At 39.9% G+C, this 20,729-nt stretch overlaps 1 protein-coding gene across 1 annotated transcript in view; it reads right to left on the minus strand.

Moving 5' to 3' along the window:
* Nucleotides 1-20,729, minus strand: part of opn5 (opsin 5) — a 194,902-nt gene that overhangs the window by 76,026 nt on the left and 98,147 nt on the right. The window contains exon 3 of the mRNA XM_034698930.1: nt 2,589-2,708. Coding sequence (XP_034554821.1) covers nt 2,589-2,708 — 120 coding nt within the window. The remainder of the gene's footprint in view (nt 1-2,588; nt 2,709-20,729) is intronic.

Genomic DNA, 20,729 nt, shown 5'->3' on the forward strand with positions numbered 1-20,729 from the left:
GGTCATCGATCATGACACCCAGATTTCAGGCAGACTTAGTGGGCATGAGGTTTTGTGATCCAAACTGGATATTGATCTGTGGGTCCACAGTGGGACTGGCTGGAATGATAATAAGCTCAGTCTTGGACAGGTTGAGCTGTAGGTGACGTTCCCTCATCCATTTAGAAATGTCAGCAAGGCAGGATGAGATCCGGGCTGAGACAGTTGTGTCGTCAGGTGGGAAAGACAGTTTTTCTTTTTTCCTTTGACATATTTGGACTCAAAAAATCCTGAAGTCCTCTTCAGAAGAGTCATGTGGTGTTGCTGTGACGACCAAACCTCTATAAATCAGTTGACAGACACTTCACAATAACATCACCTTACTCTTCTGAAGGAAACTGCAGGAAGCCTGTAGTCCAAAGAAGTCAAGGTAAAAAGAAAAACACAGTGGACTAATAACAGGAACTGTCTTATTATAGTAAACAATGGCTGTTTTAGAAACCGCCTACTATACTAGCAGTACGTACTCATTCGGCCAAAATTCAGTATGTAGTAAGTGAACAAGAAGAAAATCTGCAGTATGCCAAAACTCCTCGGATGTCTACTGATTCTGGAAAATTTCACAGTGTGCATCAGACCAGTCTGCCTCGCATATTGTTACCCACAATGCACAGCGCTCGTTCCGCTTATTATTTTTCCTTCTTTTTTGACAGGAGGAAATCTGTTTTTGGGTGCTGTGAAAGTTATCAAATTACATATAAACCACTTCCATCCATCCATCCATCCATCCATTTTCTTCCGCTTATCCGGGGTCGGGTCGCGGGGGTAGCAGTCCAAGCAAATTGACCCAGACATCCCTCTCCCCGGCGACACTTTCTAGCTCCTCCTGGGGAATCCCGAGGCGTTCCCAGACCAGGCGGGAGATATAATCCCTCCACCGCGTTCTGGGTCTACCCCGGGGCCTTCTCCCAGTTGGACGTGCCCGGAACACCTCTAAAGGGAGGCGTCCGGGAGGCATCCTTATCAGATGCCCGAACCACCTCAGCTGACTCCTTTCGACGCGGAGGAGCAGCGGCTCTACTCCGAGCTCCCTCCGGATGTCCGAGCTCCTGACCCTCTCTCTAAGGCCGAGCCCAGACACCCTTCAGAGGAAACTCATTTCAGCCGCTTGTATCCGCGATCTTATCCTTTCGATCATGACCCACAGCTCATGACCATAGGTGAGGGTTGGAACAAAGACCGACTGGTAAATCGAAAGCTTTACCTTCCGGCTCAGCTCTCTCTTCACCACAATGGTCCGATACAACGTCCGCATCACTGCTGACGCTGCACCAATCCGCCTGTGGATCTCACGCTCCATTTTACCCCCACTCGCGAACAAGACCCTGAGATACTTAAACTCCCCCACTTGGAGCAAAGTCTCACTCCCCACCGAGAGAGAGCAATCCACCGTTTTCCGGCAGAGAACCATGGCCTGACTCGGGGAATCCACAGGATGCGTGTGCGCTGCGTTACGGCTGCGACACGGCTCTGCTCCGTCCCGGGGCTTTCGCCCTGGTCCATAGGATGCGTGTTTGGAGCGGCGCGCACTCCGGAGCAGGAAACTCAAGATCCCTCGAGAACTCCAAAACGCGCGAGAACAACACAGTATAAACTTTTCCTCGTCCATGGTGTCGGATATCTTTTGAGACTGACGTCTGGCCCGATGCCACAGGTTATGACGTAATGTTGAAGAAGTGGTGAAATTTACGATCTTGTGTTTGCACATGGTGTTTATTTTGAAAGTGAGCGGATGTTGCATACGATCCTCGTGCCTGACTTCCGGGATAGTTCGATCATTTCTGTGTCGATTGACGCGTGCTGGGCGCGGGGAGCGGCGAAAATAGACTCCCCGCGTATCTCTGGCAAAGCGGCGCGGCGGAACGCTCCAGAGACGGAGCTGAGGCGCGCCGCAGCGCGCCCTGTGGACCCTACAGCATTGACTTGAATGGGAACCTATTTGCTGTGACGTGCGCGGCGCAGCCGTAACGTAGCGCGACGCATCCTGTGGATCTTGGGCTTCAGACTTGGAGGTGCTAACTCACTTCCTAACTTTTTAAATCATAAGTGATGCTAAAGAAGCAGTTTCTCTATCGGCTTCGCCATTTTTTACTTCTGCTTTTCAAAACTGGAAATCCATTGACGTCTGACCCAGCATACTGCAACACAGAACAGTCACACTACACACTAAATTCAAACACAGTATGTAGTGGACAGTACCTACTGCCTACTACATTAGTAAGTAGCATGTAGCAGGCCGTTTCGAAAACAGCCAGAGAATAGTTTGTGCAGGTGAATCCACAGTGTAGGAGTGCAGCATGGAATGACATCACAGTCTCCCATAAAGATGATCAGGATTGACAGCACGCTGAGTGACAGGAGGAACGGGGAGAGGACTCTGCTGCTGGCTTTCAAGTCAGACATGAATGTAAGAACAAACGTCTCTTCTCCTTCACTCGTTGGATGTGACATGACATGGGATCGTTTTGAGAATCAATGGTATGCAAACAGCTTTTCAATGTTCTTCACATTCTTCGTCGTCTACAGGAGCTACAAACATAAAGCAGTACCTGATATGCCAAAGTCAAAGATGGCGAGATTAACAGTCATGAGCTCAGGAGGCTTCAACTTGGTCTTGCGTTTGATGGTCATATAAATGACGTAGCCATTCCCTGTTGCAGACATGATCCCTGTAAGACAGACAGTGAGACAGAGTGTTTGAGGTTAGCACAATTTACACACAATGTAATCTGAATATGAGTATTCAACGAATGTAAGAGCGCAACTCCATCAGTGAATAAGTAAGGGATAATGTATGGTTAGCAGGTAGTTATGGGAAATAACTTCCTGCTAACCGTACATTGTCCCGCTTATTACACGGCTACTAACTTAAGATACAAACACGTTGTTAAAAACATTGATTAAAGATGATTTTATTGATTTAAATGATTTATGTTTACAGTTTTTAAAAATAGTCCCAGTGATTCCTCGTCAGTGATCGTTCCATGGTGATGGATTCTTCTCTGCCTGTTGCAGTGGATTTAATAATAATAATAACAACAATAATAATAATAACAATAATGATAATAATAATAATAATAACAATAATAATAATAATAAAAATAACAATAATGATAAAAATAATAATAATAATAACAATAATAATAATAATAATAATAACAATAATAATAATGATAATAATAATAATAATAATAATAATAATAATAATAATAATAACAACAATAATAATAATAATAATAATAATAATAACAATAATAATAATAATAATAATAATAATAACAATAATAATAATAATAATAAAAATAACAATAATGATAAAAATAATAATATAATAACAATAATAATAATAACAATAATAATAATGATAATAATAATAATGATAATAATAATAATAATAATAATAATAATAATAATAATAATAATAACAATAATAATAATAATAATAATAATAATAACAATAATAAATAAATAAAAAATAAAAAAATAATAACAATAATAATAATAATAATAATAATAACAATGATAATAATAATAATAATAATAATAATAATAATAATAATAATAATAACAATGATAATAATAATAATAATAATAATAATAATAATAATAATAATAATAATAATAACAATGATAATAATAATAATAATAATAATAATAATAATAATAATACATTTTATTTGGAGGCTTTCAAATCACCCAAGGTCACCTTACAGAGAGTAAAAGCAGTCATCATTAAAACATCATTAAAACAGAAGATCAACATAAAAAAGTGAAGTGCTCCCAGTTAGAGGGAATATTCAAATTTGAGTGAGTTTTGAGTTGGGATTTGAACGATGTTATAGAGTCCGACTGTCTTATGTGTGGGGGGAGGGAGTTCCAGATTCTGGGTGCTGAGCAGCTGAAGGCTCGGGCACCCATGGTACTGAGGCATGACGTTGGGATGGTTAGCAGTCCAGCAGAGGTTGAGAGGAGGGAGCAGGAGGGAGTGTATTCATGAAGGAGGTCGTGGAGGTAAGTGGGGGCCAGGTTGTGGAGAGCTTTATAGGTGAGGAGAAGGTTTTTGTAATGGATGCGGTGTTGGACAGGGAGCCAGTGAAGTTTAATCAGAACAGGAGTGATGTGGTCAGGTGATTTGGTGCGGGTGATGATCCGGGCGGCCGAGTTCTGAATGATTTGCAGTCTGTTGATGAGTTTGGTGGGGAGTCCGGTGAGGAGGGCGTTGCAATAATCAATACAGGATGTGACGAATGAGTGAACCAGGATTTCGGTGCTGGATTGGGACAGTGGTAGGCGGAGTCTGGAGATGTTACGGAGGTGGAAGAATGCAGTCCGGGTGATGTTTTAAATGTGAGGTGCAAATGAGAGTGTGCTTTCCAGAATGACGCCAAGGCTCTTGAATTATTTGTCATGGGATTTGTCTTTCAAGCGTTTCATTTTCTTATTTTTTTTAAATAAATATGCCAGAAAAGTTATCTGTCTCGTATTGAATCAGAAAAGTGTGGTATCAGAGTCAGACTGTCTTGGGATGGTTAATAGTCCAGCAGAGGTTGAAAGGAGGGAGTGGGAGGGAGTGTATTCATGAAGGAGGTCACAGAGGTAAGTGAGGGTCAGGTTGTGGAGAGCTTCATAGGTGAGGAGAAGGCTTAACATGAAACTGTCCTCATTCAGCTCTCCTTCTTCTCTGAGCTCTGTGGTTCACACACCTTTAAAAAGAAACTAATGTCACAACTTTGAACCCTGCTGCTATCATCACCACCGCTCATGGTTTAACTTTCTTTGGAGAGATCACTAACGTAAAGTTTCTCTCACCTGCTCCACTCCTTCATCATATTGATGGACAGGATCCAAGATGAAAATGTCCGTAGCCTGCTGATTTAGCATGCTAACTTAAGCTAACGGTTTAGCCACATTGTTTTGACGCTAACCAAAACTAAAGTTTTACCTCACCTTACATTCTGTGGTTCAACAAGCAGAACTAAATGTGTCTGAACATGACGTGTGATCAGTTTGGTGTTGATCATGTTAGTGAACGTTAATAACCACTGTCAAGGGGTATTGACCAATCAGAATCAAGCGTCTTACAAAACCGGAAGATCAGAAAGAGAGCCGGATAATAATACTGATGAGATGAACATGAACATTTCAGATATGAAACTGAAATAGAAGAATAAATAATCAGTCAATGATGAAGCACTTGTTTAACACCTGATAGTCATTCGGCTCTTGCTCCTGAATGCAAATGTTATTCATTACAGACATGTTGCACAAAACTCAAAGCACAACTCTGGAAAGCTATCAATATGGGTGAGTTTTTAATAATGACCTGCTCATAGATAAACTGTAGAGTCCTCAATTCCACAAGGTTCGCAAGAAGCTCAGATGTAGCATTTAGATGGTACACATTTCTCTTATCTGTGTAATCAGCGTAAGGATGAACCCTGACCCTGCAGACACTCCAGCGTTTTATGATCCTCTCAATCAGACAACATTGTTCAGGGGTTTTATTTTGCAGCACGTGGATCTACTTGATAAACTGATGGCTAACTTCTCTGTCATGAGAACCGTTCACTGCTGAAGACTCTGCTGGGGTAAATGGCAGCAGTGTGATGTTTCATATAGACTATTAAAGTCAAATCATGGCTACTGTAAACAACTGCAATCTGCAGACACAAGCAATGACTGGTGTGCTAGTGGAGCAGGCCTGGTTGGGAAAGCATTGATTGGTAAGCTCAGGAATCAGAAGAAGAACAAGTACAGGTCCCTTCTGAAGATGTGTTTGATGTATTAACTCTCTGGTTTCCTGTACATGTTATATGACATACAAATGTTTCTACAGGACTATGGAGGCAAATACTCCACAGCACATTCCACTGATCTGAAGCAGCATTCATTTAGAGTTACTGTCAAGGTTCAGATTATTTAATCACTCATGAATTTCACTTTTATTAAAAGAGACAGAATTTTGCTTAACTTAATTGAAACTAACTTCAGGTTGACAGATGCAACATCGACTTGACGAACACATTAGTGCACCAGTAATAATAAGGATAATAATAATTATAATACTAATTACAATAATGATTAAAATAATAATTAACAATAATAATAATAATAATAATCATAATAATAGTAATTAAAATTAAAAAAAAAATCTAATAATAAATAATGCTTATAATAAATGAATAGCAATAAAAATAATAATAACAATACACTTGTAATAATAGTAGTAATCATAGTGATAATAATATTTATAGTAATAATAAAATTGATAATAATGATAATACAAATAAGTATTATTATTATGTTAATACCAACAATAAAATAATATTGATGATAAAAATTAGGATGATAAAAAAATCAATAGTCATAATAATAATAATAATGATAGCGCAAATGCTAATAATAATACTGCTAATAATAATAACGCTAATAAGCAATTAATAATGAAAATAATACACTACTAATAATAATAACCACAGTGATAATAATAATCATAGTGCTAATAATCATAGTGCTAATAATAATCAGTGATAATAATAATCATAGTTATAATAATCATAGTGTTAATAATCATAGTGATAATAATAATCACAATGATAATAATAATAATAGTGATAATAATCATAGTGATAATAATCACAGTGATAATAATAATCATAGTGATGATAATAATAATAATAGTGATAATAATCATAGTGATAATAATCACAGTGATAATAATAATCATAGTGATAATAATAATAATAGTGATAATAATCATAGTGCTAATAATCATAGTGATAATAATAATCATAGTGATAATAATAATCATAGTGATAATAATCACAGTGATAATAATAATCACAATGATAATAATAATAATAGTGATAATAATCATAGTGATAATAATCACAGTGATAATAATAATCATAGTGATAATAATAATCATAGTGATAATTATCATAGTGATAATAATCATAGTGATAATAATAATAATAATAGTGATAATAATCATAGTGATAATAATCATAGTGATAATAATAATCATAGTGATAATAATAATAATAATAGTGATAATAATCATAGTGCTAATAATCATAGTGATAATAATAATCATAGTGATAATAATAATCATAGTGATAATAATCACAGTGATAATAATAATCATAGTGATAATTATAATCATAGTGATAATAATAATCACAGTGATAATAATAATCACAGTGATAATAATAATCATAGTGATAATTATAATCATAGTGATAATAATCACAGTGATAATAATAATCATAGTGATAATAATCATAGTGATAATAATAATCATAGTGATAATAATAATCATAGTGACAATAATCATAGTGATAATAATAATCATAGTGAATATAATCATAGTGATAATAATCACAGTGATAATAATAATCATAGTGCTAATAATCATAGTGATAATAATCATAGTGATAATAATAATCATAGTGATAATAATCATAGTGCTAATAATCATAGTGATAATAATCACAGTGATAATAATCATAGTGATAATAATCATAGTGCTAATAATCATAGTGATAATAATATCATAGTGCTAATAATCATAGTGATAATAATAATCATAGTGCTAATAATCATAGTGATAATAATAATCATAGTGCTAATAATCATAGTGATAATAATCATAGTGATAATAATCATAGTGCTAATAATCATAGTGATAATAATCATAGTGATAATAATATCATAGTGCTAATAATCATAGTGATAATAATCATAGTGATAATAATATCATAGTGCTAATAATCATAGTGATAATAATAATCATAGTGATAATAATCATAGTGATAATAATAATCATAGTGATAATAATAATCATAGTGATAATAATCATAGTGATAATAATCATAGTGCTAATAATCATAGTGCTAATAATAATCATAGTGATAATAATCATAGTGATAATAATAATCATAGTGCTAATAATCATAGTGCTAATAATAATCATAGTGATAATAATAATGATAGTGCTAATAATCATAGTGATAATAATAATCATAGTGATAATAATAATAATGATAGTAATAATAAAATTGATAGCAAAGATATATAAATAATTCTTATAATAATAACAATAAAATAATATTGATAATAATAATGATAATTATAATTTAATAATACATATAATATAATTTTTTATACAGTCTCTGGTCTTGCTCAGCCAACTTTTCCCTTATTACTTTCCCCTGACATTTATAACGCACACCTGAAAAAAGAACCCTGAACATCCTTCCTTTCAAACCACTGGATGCACTGTGATGTCAAAGGTAGCGTTATAATGTTCGGGTAATGACAGCTTTGATTGAAGCTTTAAAACCAGATTACAAAATAGAAAAGGTTAACTGTCTAATCATTCAAATAAAAAAAGTTTCATTCTCATGGATGAGAAAAAAACACAGAGAGGCTATTCCTGTTCTGTGACTAACAAAATGCAGTAATCAACGTGACATGTCGACGCTCCGGGCTCGATCATGCACATTACACACTCAGCACCAACGGCAAAAACATATTCTTGACATTTAAATGTATCACAGAAAAGAGGAATCTGTAATCTATTTTCAGAGCAGCGTGGAGTCTATCCTCTCTATTAGCCTTAATGAAGACAGACGTATGACTGAGGGTACTGACCCCAGCTCTACGTCTACCTCATTAACACGGACACAGAAGCCTGACACTGAGATTATCCAGGGAGACGTTTTCATGGCCTCGCTCATCACTAAGGCTTGACGATAAACTGGGTCTACAGCTTGCAGCAGTGGGACCAGAGTGCAGTAGCATGACACTTTAGCTTAGCATTGATCCAAAGTGTCTGTCAGTACAATCAGCACATTGTATCTAATGTGCACTGACACATGGACTCTAATATGATTAACCTTATTCTTGAACAGCTGGAGTGTGAAAAATATGCTGACTGACTTAATGCTTAGAAAAACCATCATGTCAGAGTACTGTGGCCGCAGGATGCAGAGAAACAGAACACTCGTTTGCAGTATAAATTGAAAATGTAGAGTCGACATCATCAGATGCATGCAGAGTGTTATTATTTACAACAAAACAAACACTCATTTTTCAGAGTTGGATTCTTTAAAAGGAGCCCCTGGTTAGCTCAGAGTTTGGAGCATGTGCCACATAAAGAAAGGCAGCAAGACTCAGGTCTGACCCCCAGCCCTCAGCCTCTCTCCCTCTCCCCAAACAATTCATGTTTCTCTAAAACCACCACACCAACAGAAGTGAATATTACACAGGACCAGGGTTCATTTTGGTGGCTATTTTAGATTTAGTCTTCATCTTTAGACGAAAATGCCTGTTAGTTTAGTCACATTTTAGTCTTTGCAGCTCTTTATAGTTTGAGTCTAGTTTTAGTCGACGGAAACTCAAAACACTTTAGTCTTTGATTTTTGCAGAAACATCTTCACTCTTTAAATAATTCATGTAGTGGATCAGATATCAGTATCAGGGTTATACCAAGTGTTCAAATCGTCAACATTTCACTCCTCTAATACTTTTGCTTGTTTAATATCTGAAGTTAAATAATTCAGCCTGTCCCTGTGACTGAATTTTGATTCTCTTGGCTCACAGAAAAATGCCATGAACACAATATAAGGGCTGTATTGCACATTTCCGACGATCCTTGAATGCACCTGCAGTGACAGCTGCACTAGACAGTCAGTTCACGGCACTCTGACATGCATCTTCATCTTTGATGACGAGGAGTTGATCAAAACTTACTAAATGTGTCTGATGTTTCACCAAACTGGATTAAATCAAGCTGTAGACGCAGAGATTTTCACAGTAAGGGCGGCAAAAACGTCAAACATCAAATATTAAACAGACGTCCCCCGGTTGTGTCTTTGTCACTAACACACACCGGGGGTTAAAATCCTCAATGAAGATGAGACAGATGCATGGAGGTGAGGAGAGCTGGTTCATAAAGCACACCTGCTGCAGGTAGAGACCAAGCTAACACTGAGCCCCTCAGATAAGAACTCAGCCTGTCACTGTTGCCCATAAGTGGTGGAATGAATTGGCCAACTCCATTCGATCTGCATCTGCAAAGTCATCCTTTTTCATTTTTAAGGCGTGTTGTAACTCAAATTAAACCACAACACATTTTTTTCAGCACCTTGCAAAAAACTAAAATCACCCTATCTAAAAATTTCAGAACAATTATAGAGAAATGTTAAAGAGAAACTCCATTCCATCTGCAGAGTCCCTCTCTACTTTCAAAAGACAGCTAAAGACCCAGCTCTTTAAGAAGCACTATGCACTTAGCTAGACTGTTCTCCACTGTTGTCCCCAGTGGCAGATCATGTCTTCCAGCTACAGTTGACTCACACTGTCCTGCTCTACTCTGGGACTCTGTGTTCAGGTCTGGAGTGACCCAGCACTTGGTACTTTGGTCATTATTGTGGTGATGTTAATTGTTGATGATGATAATGGAAGGTCTTAAATTGTTTAGTTGCTTCATTGTAGATCAGGGGTGTCAAACATACGGCCCACGGGCCAAAACCGGCCCGCCAGAGGTTCCAATCCGGCCCACAGGATGACTTTTGAAATTACAGAGAAGACATTGACTGCAATTTTTCAATAAATGTAACTGGTATTTCAAATTTGTCCTACAGAGCACCTGAATGGCACTCCGGGACTATTTTTTCTCAAAGTGAGGAAAAAGAATATTTGCAGTTTGCATAATCCGGTGGAAAATCATAGACTTTTTGGACCGGCTGGGGGGTCCATAAAGGTCTAGTATCATCTATCTGAGTTTTTATTGTCAGTGATGCACTTCAGCTCGCCATAGTCTCGTTTTCGTCATGAAAAAATGAGTCGTTGCCAAACTTTTATTGTCATAATTTCATTAACAAAGTTAACTCTGCAAGGGACTTCCACCAGATCCGTGTTCGGTCTGTCTCCGGTCCACTGCGGTCCAGCTCCATGCTGTCTTGTCCATCAACGCCCACCAGTCGCCTTTAAGTGAAATACGATCTGGTGATAACACAGAGTGTTTGATTCTGAAAATTAACCGGATGTTTTCATTTTGTTTTGGTGAAACCTGACTTCCTGTCCCGCTCCATCTGCTCTGTTGAGATTGATGCGTCGTGCTCCGGCATCCGGCAAAAATAGAAGTCTTGTGTATCTGATCCGGAGGGCTCAGACCTGCCGGATCAGAGACGCAGCTGGACCGCAACGGAGTGGATCCAGTGGAAGTTAACACATTGACTAGAATAGAAACCTATCAGATCCGGTGCTGTGGCGGATCAGAGACAGATCGTACACGGATCTGGTGGAATTTGGCTGTTGTATTTACCACACTGAGCTCAGCCCTCCACCAGCACCTCTTTCTCCATCAGGAGGAGACATGTTTGTTTCTTACACTCTACAAGTGGATGTGTGTCACAGGGGAATCTTTCTAATGATGTTCAAATTCAAATCAATCCCTGTGGTAGGTAATCAACTTGCATTCAGGCAGAGCTGAGGCGCTGAAACTCACACGCACACCAGACCTGTGTCTGGTCTGTCTCTGATCCGTCACAGCACTGGATCTGAATTTTAGATGTCAAATTAAATTGAACTGTCTAATCATTAATCTGTGAGCCTCTGTTTGCCTGCATTAATACGATCTGATTCTCCTCCACAGACAGTGTATCCTCCGCCCACGTCCAGATTTATAAATGGCCATCTTTGCCTGGACGTAGCGTTCACCCACCCATCAGCTGTTTGATAGATTAAAGATGGCGTTGGCAGTCTCGGAAAACCAGCATGAATTTGAATGTAGCATTTCCTCATGACTTCGTCTAACCCCTCCCCTCCTCCCTCGGAGCTCCTCCAAAACGACCCCCCCCCCCCCCGCTCACATGCACGAGCGCCGCTGATTCACGACCATATGATGGTGACTGATTCAAACCGGTCCTCACCAAAACATTCTCATAGTGAAAGTTAAAAACACAAACAAACATGGCTGCTGTTAGTACTCACAACTGTCATGCTAGCATTATACAGTTGTACTGGTGACACGATATCAGGAGAAAAGTTATAACACATATATAATACTGTAACAGCTCTACTGTTTGTTAAACATGTTCAGTGTAGATGTTCTTAATTCCTACAGTGTTGACAGTCAGTGAAGGCATCAGGAGAGGTGTAGAGTGTGTGAGCGGGAGAGAGGAGAGACAAGAGGAGAAGTTCTTCATTCATTCAAACATTGATTGTTGTTTTTTTGTTGGTTGGTGTGATCACGGCCGACAGTGACCGGTTATTAAAACTCAACGTGTTCACCAATCGGCTCGTCGTCCCTACAGCGTCCGGACAGACGCTACAGTACATCTACATTTTCTGTAGGACTTACTGAAGGTCATTAATTCTTCTGCTTGTCAGAGCCCCTGTGGTGAGAGCTCTCTTCTGCAGAACTCCTGACACATTGACTTAAAGCTGGGGTTGGTAATCAGATTTAGAAACACTTTTTGTTATACTGGTTAAAATGATCTTTATGTCCTGATGGTAATCAATACATGATGTGTTCTTAAAAAAGAGTGAAGAAAAGCTGCTATCTACAGCCGGAGTAAACCTGGGAAAACACCAAACAATCACAGTTTTTTTGGGTGCCAAAATTTTAAACCAATCAAATCCCGTCCTGCTGTTCTTCCCGCCTCCTGCGCGTACATTTCCCCAGCCTGCAGTCCTCGTCCCCGTCTCCTGCCTCTGCTTCTCCTGACTCTATTTACTGCCCCTCTCGCTCCACCTCGGGCCTGTCCCCTCTGACCCGATGAGGTGCTTTGTTCAGGACTGTAGTCCGGATCAGAGTCTAAAAAGGTCTCACCACGGGGGCTCTGACAAGCAGAAGAATGAAAGACATTTAGTAAGTCCTACAGAAATGTAGATGTACTGTAGCGTCCGTCTGGACTCTGTAGGGATGACGAGCCGAGTCGTGAACACGTTGAGTTTTAATAACCGGTCACTGTCGGCCGTGATCACACCAACCAACAAAACAACAATCAATGTTTGAATGAATGAAGAACTTCTCCTCTTGTCTCTCCTCTCTCCACCTCACACACTCTACACCTCTCCTGATGCCTTCACTGACTGTCAACACTGTAGGAATTAAGAACATCTACACTGAACACGTTTAACAAACAGTAGAGCTGTTACAGTATTATATATGTGTTATAACTTTTCTCCTGATATCGTGTCACCAGTACAACTGGATAATGCTAGCATGACAGTTGTGAGTACTAACAGCAGCCATGTTTGTTTGTGTTTTTCACTATGAGAATGTTTTGGTGAGGACCGGTTTTGAATCATGAATCAGTGGCGTTGGTGCATGTGAGCGGGGGGGGGGTTAGACGGAGTCATGAGGAAATGCTACATTCAAATTCATGCTAGTTTTCCGAGACTACCAACCCCAGCTTTAACTTGCGGCCATCTTGGATGTTGCACCCCACGTGACTTCCCAAGAATAAGGTGAATCATATCAGAGTTCATGTGTCAGTCACATTAATGTGTTCATGTACTGGCCGAGAAGTGATTGATCTATACGTCTGTAAGGTATCTGGATGAACACTTCAAACAGAAGCACACTGCCCTGTGTTCCCTGGAACTCACACAGCTCTTTGTTGTACGTTCACATCAGTGCAGTAAAAACACTTTTGATCTAACATCAAGAAAAACTTCAGTCATATGTTTCTCTTCAAGTTTGTAGAGACCAAAGCAACATGTGGGAAGTGTACGTTAGACTGTCACAGGACCAGAAACACGTCTGTGATGCAGTCTGAGCAGATCTGGGTGGTGGCTCTGAGGGGACACTAGTTTTTGTCTTCACAGGGTTGAACTCTCACACAAGAACTACATCTTTGTTGAAGTTTTTCGGTGAGCGGTTCTGGATGATGCGGGACTTCCCAGCACAAAAGGTGGTGTGTTCTTCTTTTTTGGTACTCTGCCACAAACATCACAGGCTCTAAAGCCTTGAGCTCAACAAGTTGTTGTTCTGACTTTACCAGGTCACCAAATGGGCAACCCCCTCCTGTAGCCTGAACCAGGTCTGCCATGATTAGCCAAATGACAACAGGGTCAACTCCAGGAGCTTCAGACACTAATCACTGAATGTTAATAAAGAGCTCATAGTGCCCTATTACCCCTCTAGAACACTACGCTCCCAACATGCAGACTTGCTAGTTGTACCTAAAATCTCTAAAAGTAGTATGGGAGGTAGAACCTTCAGTTATCAGGCCCCTCTCCTTTGGAATCATCTACCAGTCAGGGTCCGGGAGGCAGACACCCTCTCTACTTTTAAGAGTAGGCTTCAAACTTTCCTTTTTGATAAAGCTTATAGTTAGAGCTGGATCAGGCTTGGACTAGCTTTTGTCATGCTGCTATAGGCCTAGACTGCCGGGGGAACTGGCACACTGACACACTGGGATCCTAGCTCACCCCCTTCCCCCCGAACCCCCCATCACTTACTTTAACTCTCCCTGTCCCATTAAAGTTACTAACCATAGACCTTTCTGGAGTCCCTGAGCTCCCTTGTCTCGTAGATTCCTCTGAGCTGCCGTAGACGTCCTCCTGCTGTGGACGATCTGGACTCCAGCTGATCCGGACATGCTGGACTCCAGCGGCAACAGCTTCTACGACTCGTCTCATCACTATCACTTCTCTGTCTTACTCCCCTTTATCTGTCTTTCCAGACCCAACTCGGTGGAGGCATGATGTCTGTCTTACATGAGTCTGGTTCTGCTCGAGGTTTCTGCCGGTTTCTCCGCTGTAACTAGCTAAATACTGTGAGGTGCAATGCTCATGGTGAATTAAGGCGGGGTCAGACTGAGTCTTACCCTGTCTTGGTGTTGGGTCTCTGTTCATAATTTGACATAGAGTGGTCTAGACCTGCTCTGTTTGTAAAAGCGTCTTGAGATAATGTTTGTTGTGATTGGCGCTATACAAATAAAGATTGATTGATTGATTGATTGATTGATTGATTGATTGATTGATTGATTGATTGATTGATTGATTGATTGATACTTATAAATATATACATTAAAATGATCCTGCACTAGGCTTGGTGAGCCTGTTCCTTACTGCTCCTCATAAGCAGATTCTGTGATTCTTATTGTTAAAAGAATGAAGCTCTAAATGTAAATATAAACTGCATTCCTCTGATTCTCCATCAGAACAACACCGTGACTGCTTCCATGTGTGACTGACCGGCTCAGCAGCAGATAGAAAAATAAATCCTCTCTTGATTTCCTCTCATGAGCTTCCTGTAAAGAAAAACTTGGCCTCAGGTTGAGGAGAAATGTTGCCTGCTTTGGTGCATACCTCACTGTTTCTAAGCTGTGTCCGTGGGGCACAGCTCCACTCAGATAGAGCGGGGATGAGGATCAGCACCTCCAAGTCTGAGGCAGTCTGAGTTTCAGCCGGAAAAGGGTGGATTGCCCACTCCAGGAGGAGTTTAAGCATATCAGGGTCTTGTTCTGTGCAGCATCTGCAGTGATGCGGAGGTTTCTGCCTGTTAAAGGAAGTTTGTCCTTGCCACTGTAACTTGCTAAATGCTGCAAAGTGCTCTGCTCATGGTGGACTAAGATGAGATCAGACTGAGTCCTGTCTGTAAGATGGGACTGGATCTGATCCTGTCTTGATGTTGGGTCTTTGTTAATAATAGAACATAGAGTATGGTCTAGACCTGCTCTGTTTGGACAGAGCCTGAGGAGAACATTTGTTGTGATTTGGCGCTATATAAAAAAGATTGAGCCCGGTTGTAACACCACATAGAGCCATGTGGGAGAACAGAACTTGATTGGTTGGATTGAAGAGTATTTCCTGTACCCACCCAGCTCACAAGATTCTGTGTAGGTGCTTCACTCTTTTATATTTATTATTCTTGATGTAGTTCACTTGAACTTTTCCATTGTTGTTGCAGTTGTTGGCTGCAGCCTCAGCCACGATGTCCTTATCTGTGTGTTACATCTGCTCATAATCAGGAGGAAGACTGCCTCATTATTCTTTGTTTCAAGTGCATGTTTGGCACTGCATGACCAAACGGTGGAAATGTTGTCCTGGAGGTCATTCCTGACTCCAGAGTTGCAATTAAAAATACTGTCTGACAAGAACAGTACAAGAAATGTCTAAGACAAAGTCTACAGAGTAAATGCTGATCTCTACTTTAAACCGTGCTGAATAACTGACACGTATAAAACTTAAAGCTGGGGTTGGTAGTCAGATTTAGATCCACTTTTTGTTATACTGGTTAAAATGAGCTTTATGTCCTGATGGTAATCAATACGTAATGTGTTCTTAAAAAAGAGGTAAAAAAAGGTGCGAGGGGGATTCTGACCCGGCTGACACCTGACCACGTTCACATGCTTATTTTCCTCAATAAGAACGAGTAGACAGAAAACTGGACACTGTGAGTCTGATATACAGTTGTGCTCATAAGTTTACATACCCTGGCAGAATTTGTGATTTTTTGGCAATTTTTCAAAGAATATGAATGATAAGAGAAAATCTTTTTTTTCACTCATGGTTAGTGGTCAGGTGAAGCCATTTATTGTCAAACAACTGTGTTTACTCTTTTTATATCATAATGACAACAGAAACTACCCAAATGACCCTGATCAAAAGTTTACATACCCTGGTGATTTTGGCCTGATAACATGTATACAAAGTTGACACAAACGGGTTTGAATGGCTATTAAAGGTAACCATCCTCACCTGTGATCTGTTTGCTTGTAATCAGTGTGTGTGTATAAAAGGTCAGTGAGTTTCTGGGCTCCTGACAGACCCTTACATGTTTCATCCAGTGCTGCACTGACGCTTCTGGATTCTGAGTCATGGGGAAAGCAAAAGAATTGTCAAAGGATCTGTGGGAAAAGGTAAACTGAACTGTATAAAACAGGAAAGGGATATAAAAATATATCCAAGGACCTGAGCATGCCAGTCAGCAGTGTTCAAACTCTGATAAAGAAGTGGAAACTGAGGGATTCTGTTGAAACCAAACCACGTTCAGGTAGACCAACATAAATTTCAGCCACAACTGCCAGGAAAATTGTTCGGGATGCAAAGAAAAACCCACAAATAACTTCAGCTGAAATACAAGACTCTCTGAAAAAAAGTGGTGTGGATGTTTCAAGATGCACAATAAGGAGGCACTTGAAGAAAAATGGGCTGCATGGTCGAGTCGCCAGAAGAAAGCCATTACTATGCAAATGCCACAAAGCATCCCGCTTACAATACTCCAAACAGCACAGAGACAAGCCCAAAAACTTCTGGAAAAAAGTCATTTGGAGTGATGAGACCAAAATGGAACTTTTTGGCCACAACCATAAACGTTACATCTGGAGGGGAGTCAACAAGGCCTATGATGAAAGGTACACTATTCCTACTGTGAAACACGGAGGTGGATCGCTGATGTTTTGGGGATGTGTGAGCTACAAGGGAACAGGAAACTTGGTCAAAATCGATGGCAGGATGAATGCAGCATGTTATCAGAAAATACTGGAGGAAAATTTGCACTCATCAGCCCTGAAGCTGCGCATGGGACGTACGTGGACGTTCCAACATGACAATGATCCAAAACACAAGGCCAAGTCCACCTGTCATTGGCTACAGCAGAATAAGGTGAAGGTTCTGGAGTGGCCATCTCAGTCTCCTGACCTCAATATCATTGAGCCGTTTTGGGGAGATCTCAAATGTGCAGTTCATGCAAGACAGCCCAAGAATTTACAGGAACTGGAGGCTTTTTGCCAAGAAGAATGGGCAGCTTTACCATCTGAGAAAATAAAGAACCTCATCCATAACTACCAGAAAATACTTCAAGCTGTCATTGATGCTAAAGGGGGCAATACACGGTATTAAGAACTGGGGTATGTAAACTTTTGATCAGGGTCATTTGGGTAGTTTCTGTTGTCATTATGATTTAAAAAGAGTAAACACAGTTGTTTGATAATAAATTGCTTTACCCAACCACTAACCATGAGTGAAAGAAAAGTTTTTGTGTTATCATTCATATTCTCTGAAAAACGGCCAAGAAATCATAAATTCTGCCAGGGTATGTAAACTTATGAGCACAACTGTATGTGTCTGTTCAGTTCCCTTGTTGAAGTCTGAGCCTTCACTTTTATGACTGTGTGTCTGCAGAGATTATGAGCCTGCTCCACACGTTGATATTCAGAGTGTTTAACATTTCAAACACTTCAATACGATCCATAGATATTCAATACTGTCAGTTATATACAATGTGTCGTGAAGGAACATTTGATTCAGGGGAAAAACTGCATTTGGCATAATTTTTGACATGGAAAACCTTCACTTTTTTTTCTGATTAATCAATAATTGTTAACATTTCCAAAGATCGATCACGGAAAATACTTGAAATTTACATCCCTATTGAGGACCCATCTCTTCTCTTTGGCCTTCTCCTTCAGATGAGAGCATTCATTTCCCATCAATTAAAATCTGCCATTTCTAAAACAAAAAATGAAAATGCATGAAAACCAGTTGAAATTGAGATTTTGAATAGTGGTGGACTGACCTCCTGCCTCTTTGGACGACATGAGATGCAGCACCTGCTGCCATGTTGACACACAAGGTTTAAGTGTGACGTAAAATGCAGTAAACCTATAATTGTGTGTGTGTGTTTTAACCTGTTGTGTGTCAGGGGCAAATCAAAATGTCCTCCCTTATTTGTTTTAACTTTAGCAAAGCACTTCCTCTCTGCAGGTTAGCATCAACATCTCTGCCAACGAATAAATGTGCCTGTAGCACTTCCTCTCCTCTTCAAAGAGCTTTTCACATTCATAACGCATTCATGCACCAATGGCTAAGTATCAACTAATCCCATTCACACTCTGACGGCACAGGCCCCTGGGGTCATTTGGGGTTAAGTGTCTTGCCCATGGACGCCTCAGCGTGTGGACAGCCGACTCTGAGATCATCCTCCTGACCTTTCAGCTGAGAGACGACGGAGCTACAGCCTCTGATTCCTTCTGCAGGGGTTAAAAACTGTGTTTTGCATCTACAATTGGCACAATGAACTTTAATGCATATATGATTCAAAGCTACAGTATATGTTTACAATGAGATGAATATCTGGGGGACAGTTCTATGATTGCCCAGGATTGGGGCTGTCTGGGCGGCGTGGAGTGTCTTTGAGGATTCCAAAAAGCATTTTATAAGTCCCATAAATGAATACTATCAATGATAAAGTTCAGACGTTATCACTCAGTGACTGATCATTTATGATGAACAACAAGAACTAAAACAATAAAATCAAGAAAACATGAATGAATCAAAAGGTGCATTTTGACCAAGAGTTCCCCTGAACTAAAAGGTTCCTGGTCCCCCATTGTTGTCTGTGTTTCGACCGTGGGCTGAAGTCCCGGGTAGATTGTGTAAATCAGGTCAGTGATGTATGGAGAAAAAAAAGTAAATGCACTACACCACCAGACCAGTAGAGGGCAGTAAAACAAAGAGGAATGCCATTCATCACAGATGACACCATAGAAGCAGACGGACAGGCAGGTATCATTATGAGCAACACAACAGTTAGCCTGTTAGCATGAAGAGACTCAGCTGGTCTGTTTTAGATGGTGCTATATTTCATCACAGATGGATTCACTGAATCAACACGTGAGAGGAGATAAGCGCGAGTAGCAAAGACGTTTCAACACGCCTTTAAAATCCTTTTGAACTCAAAAAGCCGTGGCAGAGATCGGCCGGTGTTTTGGTTTAAACAGCGACCCTGTTAACTGGAGACTTTCAGCCGGATGCATCCCTCATAAACGTCTTTAGACCATCATTAAATATCTGATGAGGATATTTTGAAATCTTAATAAAAACTAAACTAGTTTGCATTCCCAGGAACTCCCTCTGTGTTTCAACAGCTGTGTAAACTCCACAAACACTGACACGTTCAGCTGAAGGTCTCCAGTTTACAAGGTCACTTTTAAAACCGTAACACCGGGAGAGACACATTCCCGGTGGGCTGAGAGAAGACTACTGTTACAAGCTGCTAAATCAAGAGAATCACAGCTTCTTCTTTTGAAAAGTACACACACATACAAAAAAGATAGAACAAATCAAAACTAATGAAAGAAAGAGAAATCAAGTGAATCACAGATGTGTGTGATGTTATTGTGGACGGAGGGAGGAATAGAAACACTGAGGTTAATCTACCAATCAGACACGTTCAGCATTGAAGATCCTGCACCTGAAAGTCCCGGGACCTTTTAACTAAATTTAGACCCTGGGTCCACCAGTCGAAAGCACGTAGTTCAGGGGTAAAGTCCCTGAGGTCGAAAAATGCCTAAAGATGAATTAAGACTCAGTTGGAGGTAATAATCTGGTTAACATTTAGAAAACAATGCAGGATTTCAAAAGCTTCATAGTTGGCTCTCTGTAGCCTGATCACAGGATTAATGTGTCTACAAGCTGTTGCAGAGTCCTGATGGACCAGTCTGCCCTGTAACTTCAGGTAACACCTGTGGAGAGCTTGGCTTGCAGGTGACGCTGCTCTGACACTCGTTCAGGTGCTCAGGGGGCCTCAGGTCAATGTGTATGATTCACATCTTTTTTTCTAAACCAAACCTAGCTCGCTTCGCAGTATACCCCTCTGTTGTGCCCCATGTTTACGAGCATCATCACTGCTATTAGGATAAGAATTAATACAAATCAGAATCAAT

The sequence above is a fragment of the Notolabrus celidotus genome, chromosome 13, assembly GCF_009762535.1.
Source record: "Notolabrus celidotus isolate fNotCel1 chromosome 13, fNotCel1.pri, whole genome shotgun sequence".
Classification (NCBI taxonomy): Eukaryota; Metazoa; Chordata; class Actinopteri; order Labriformes; family Labridae; genus Notolabrus; species Notolabrus celidotus.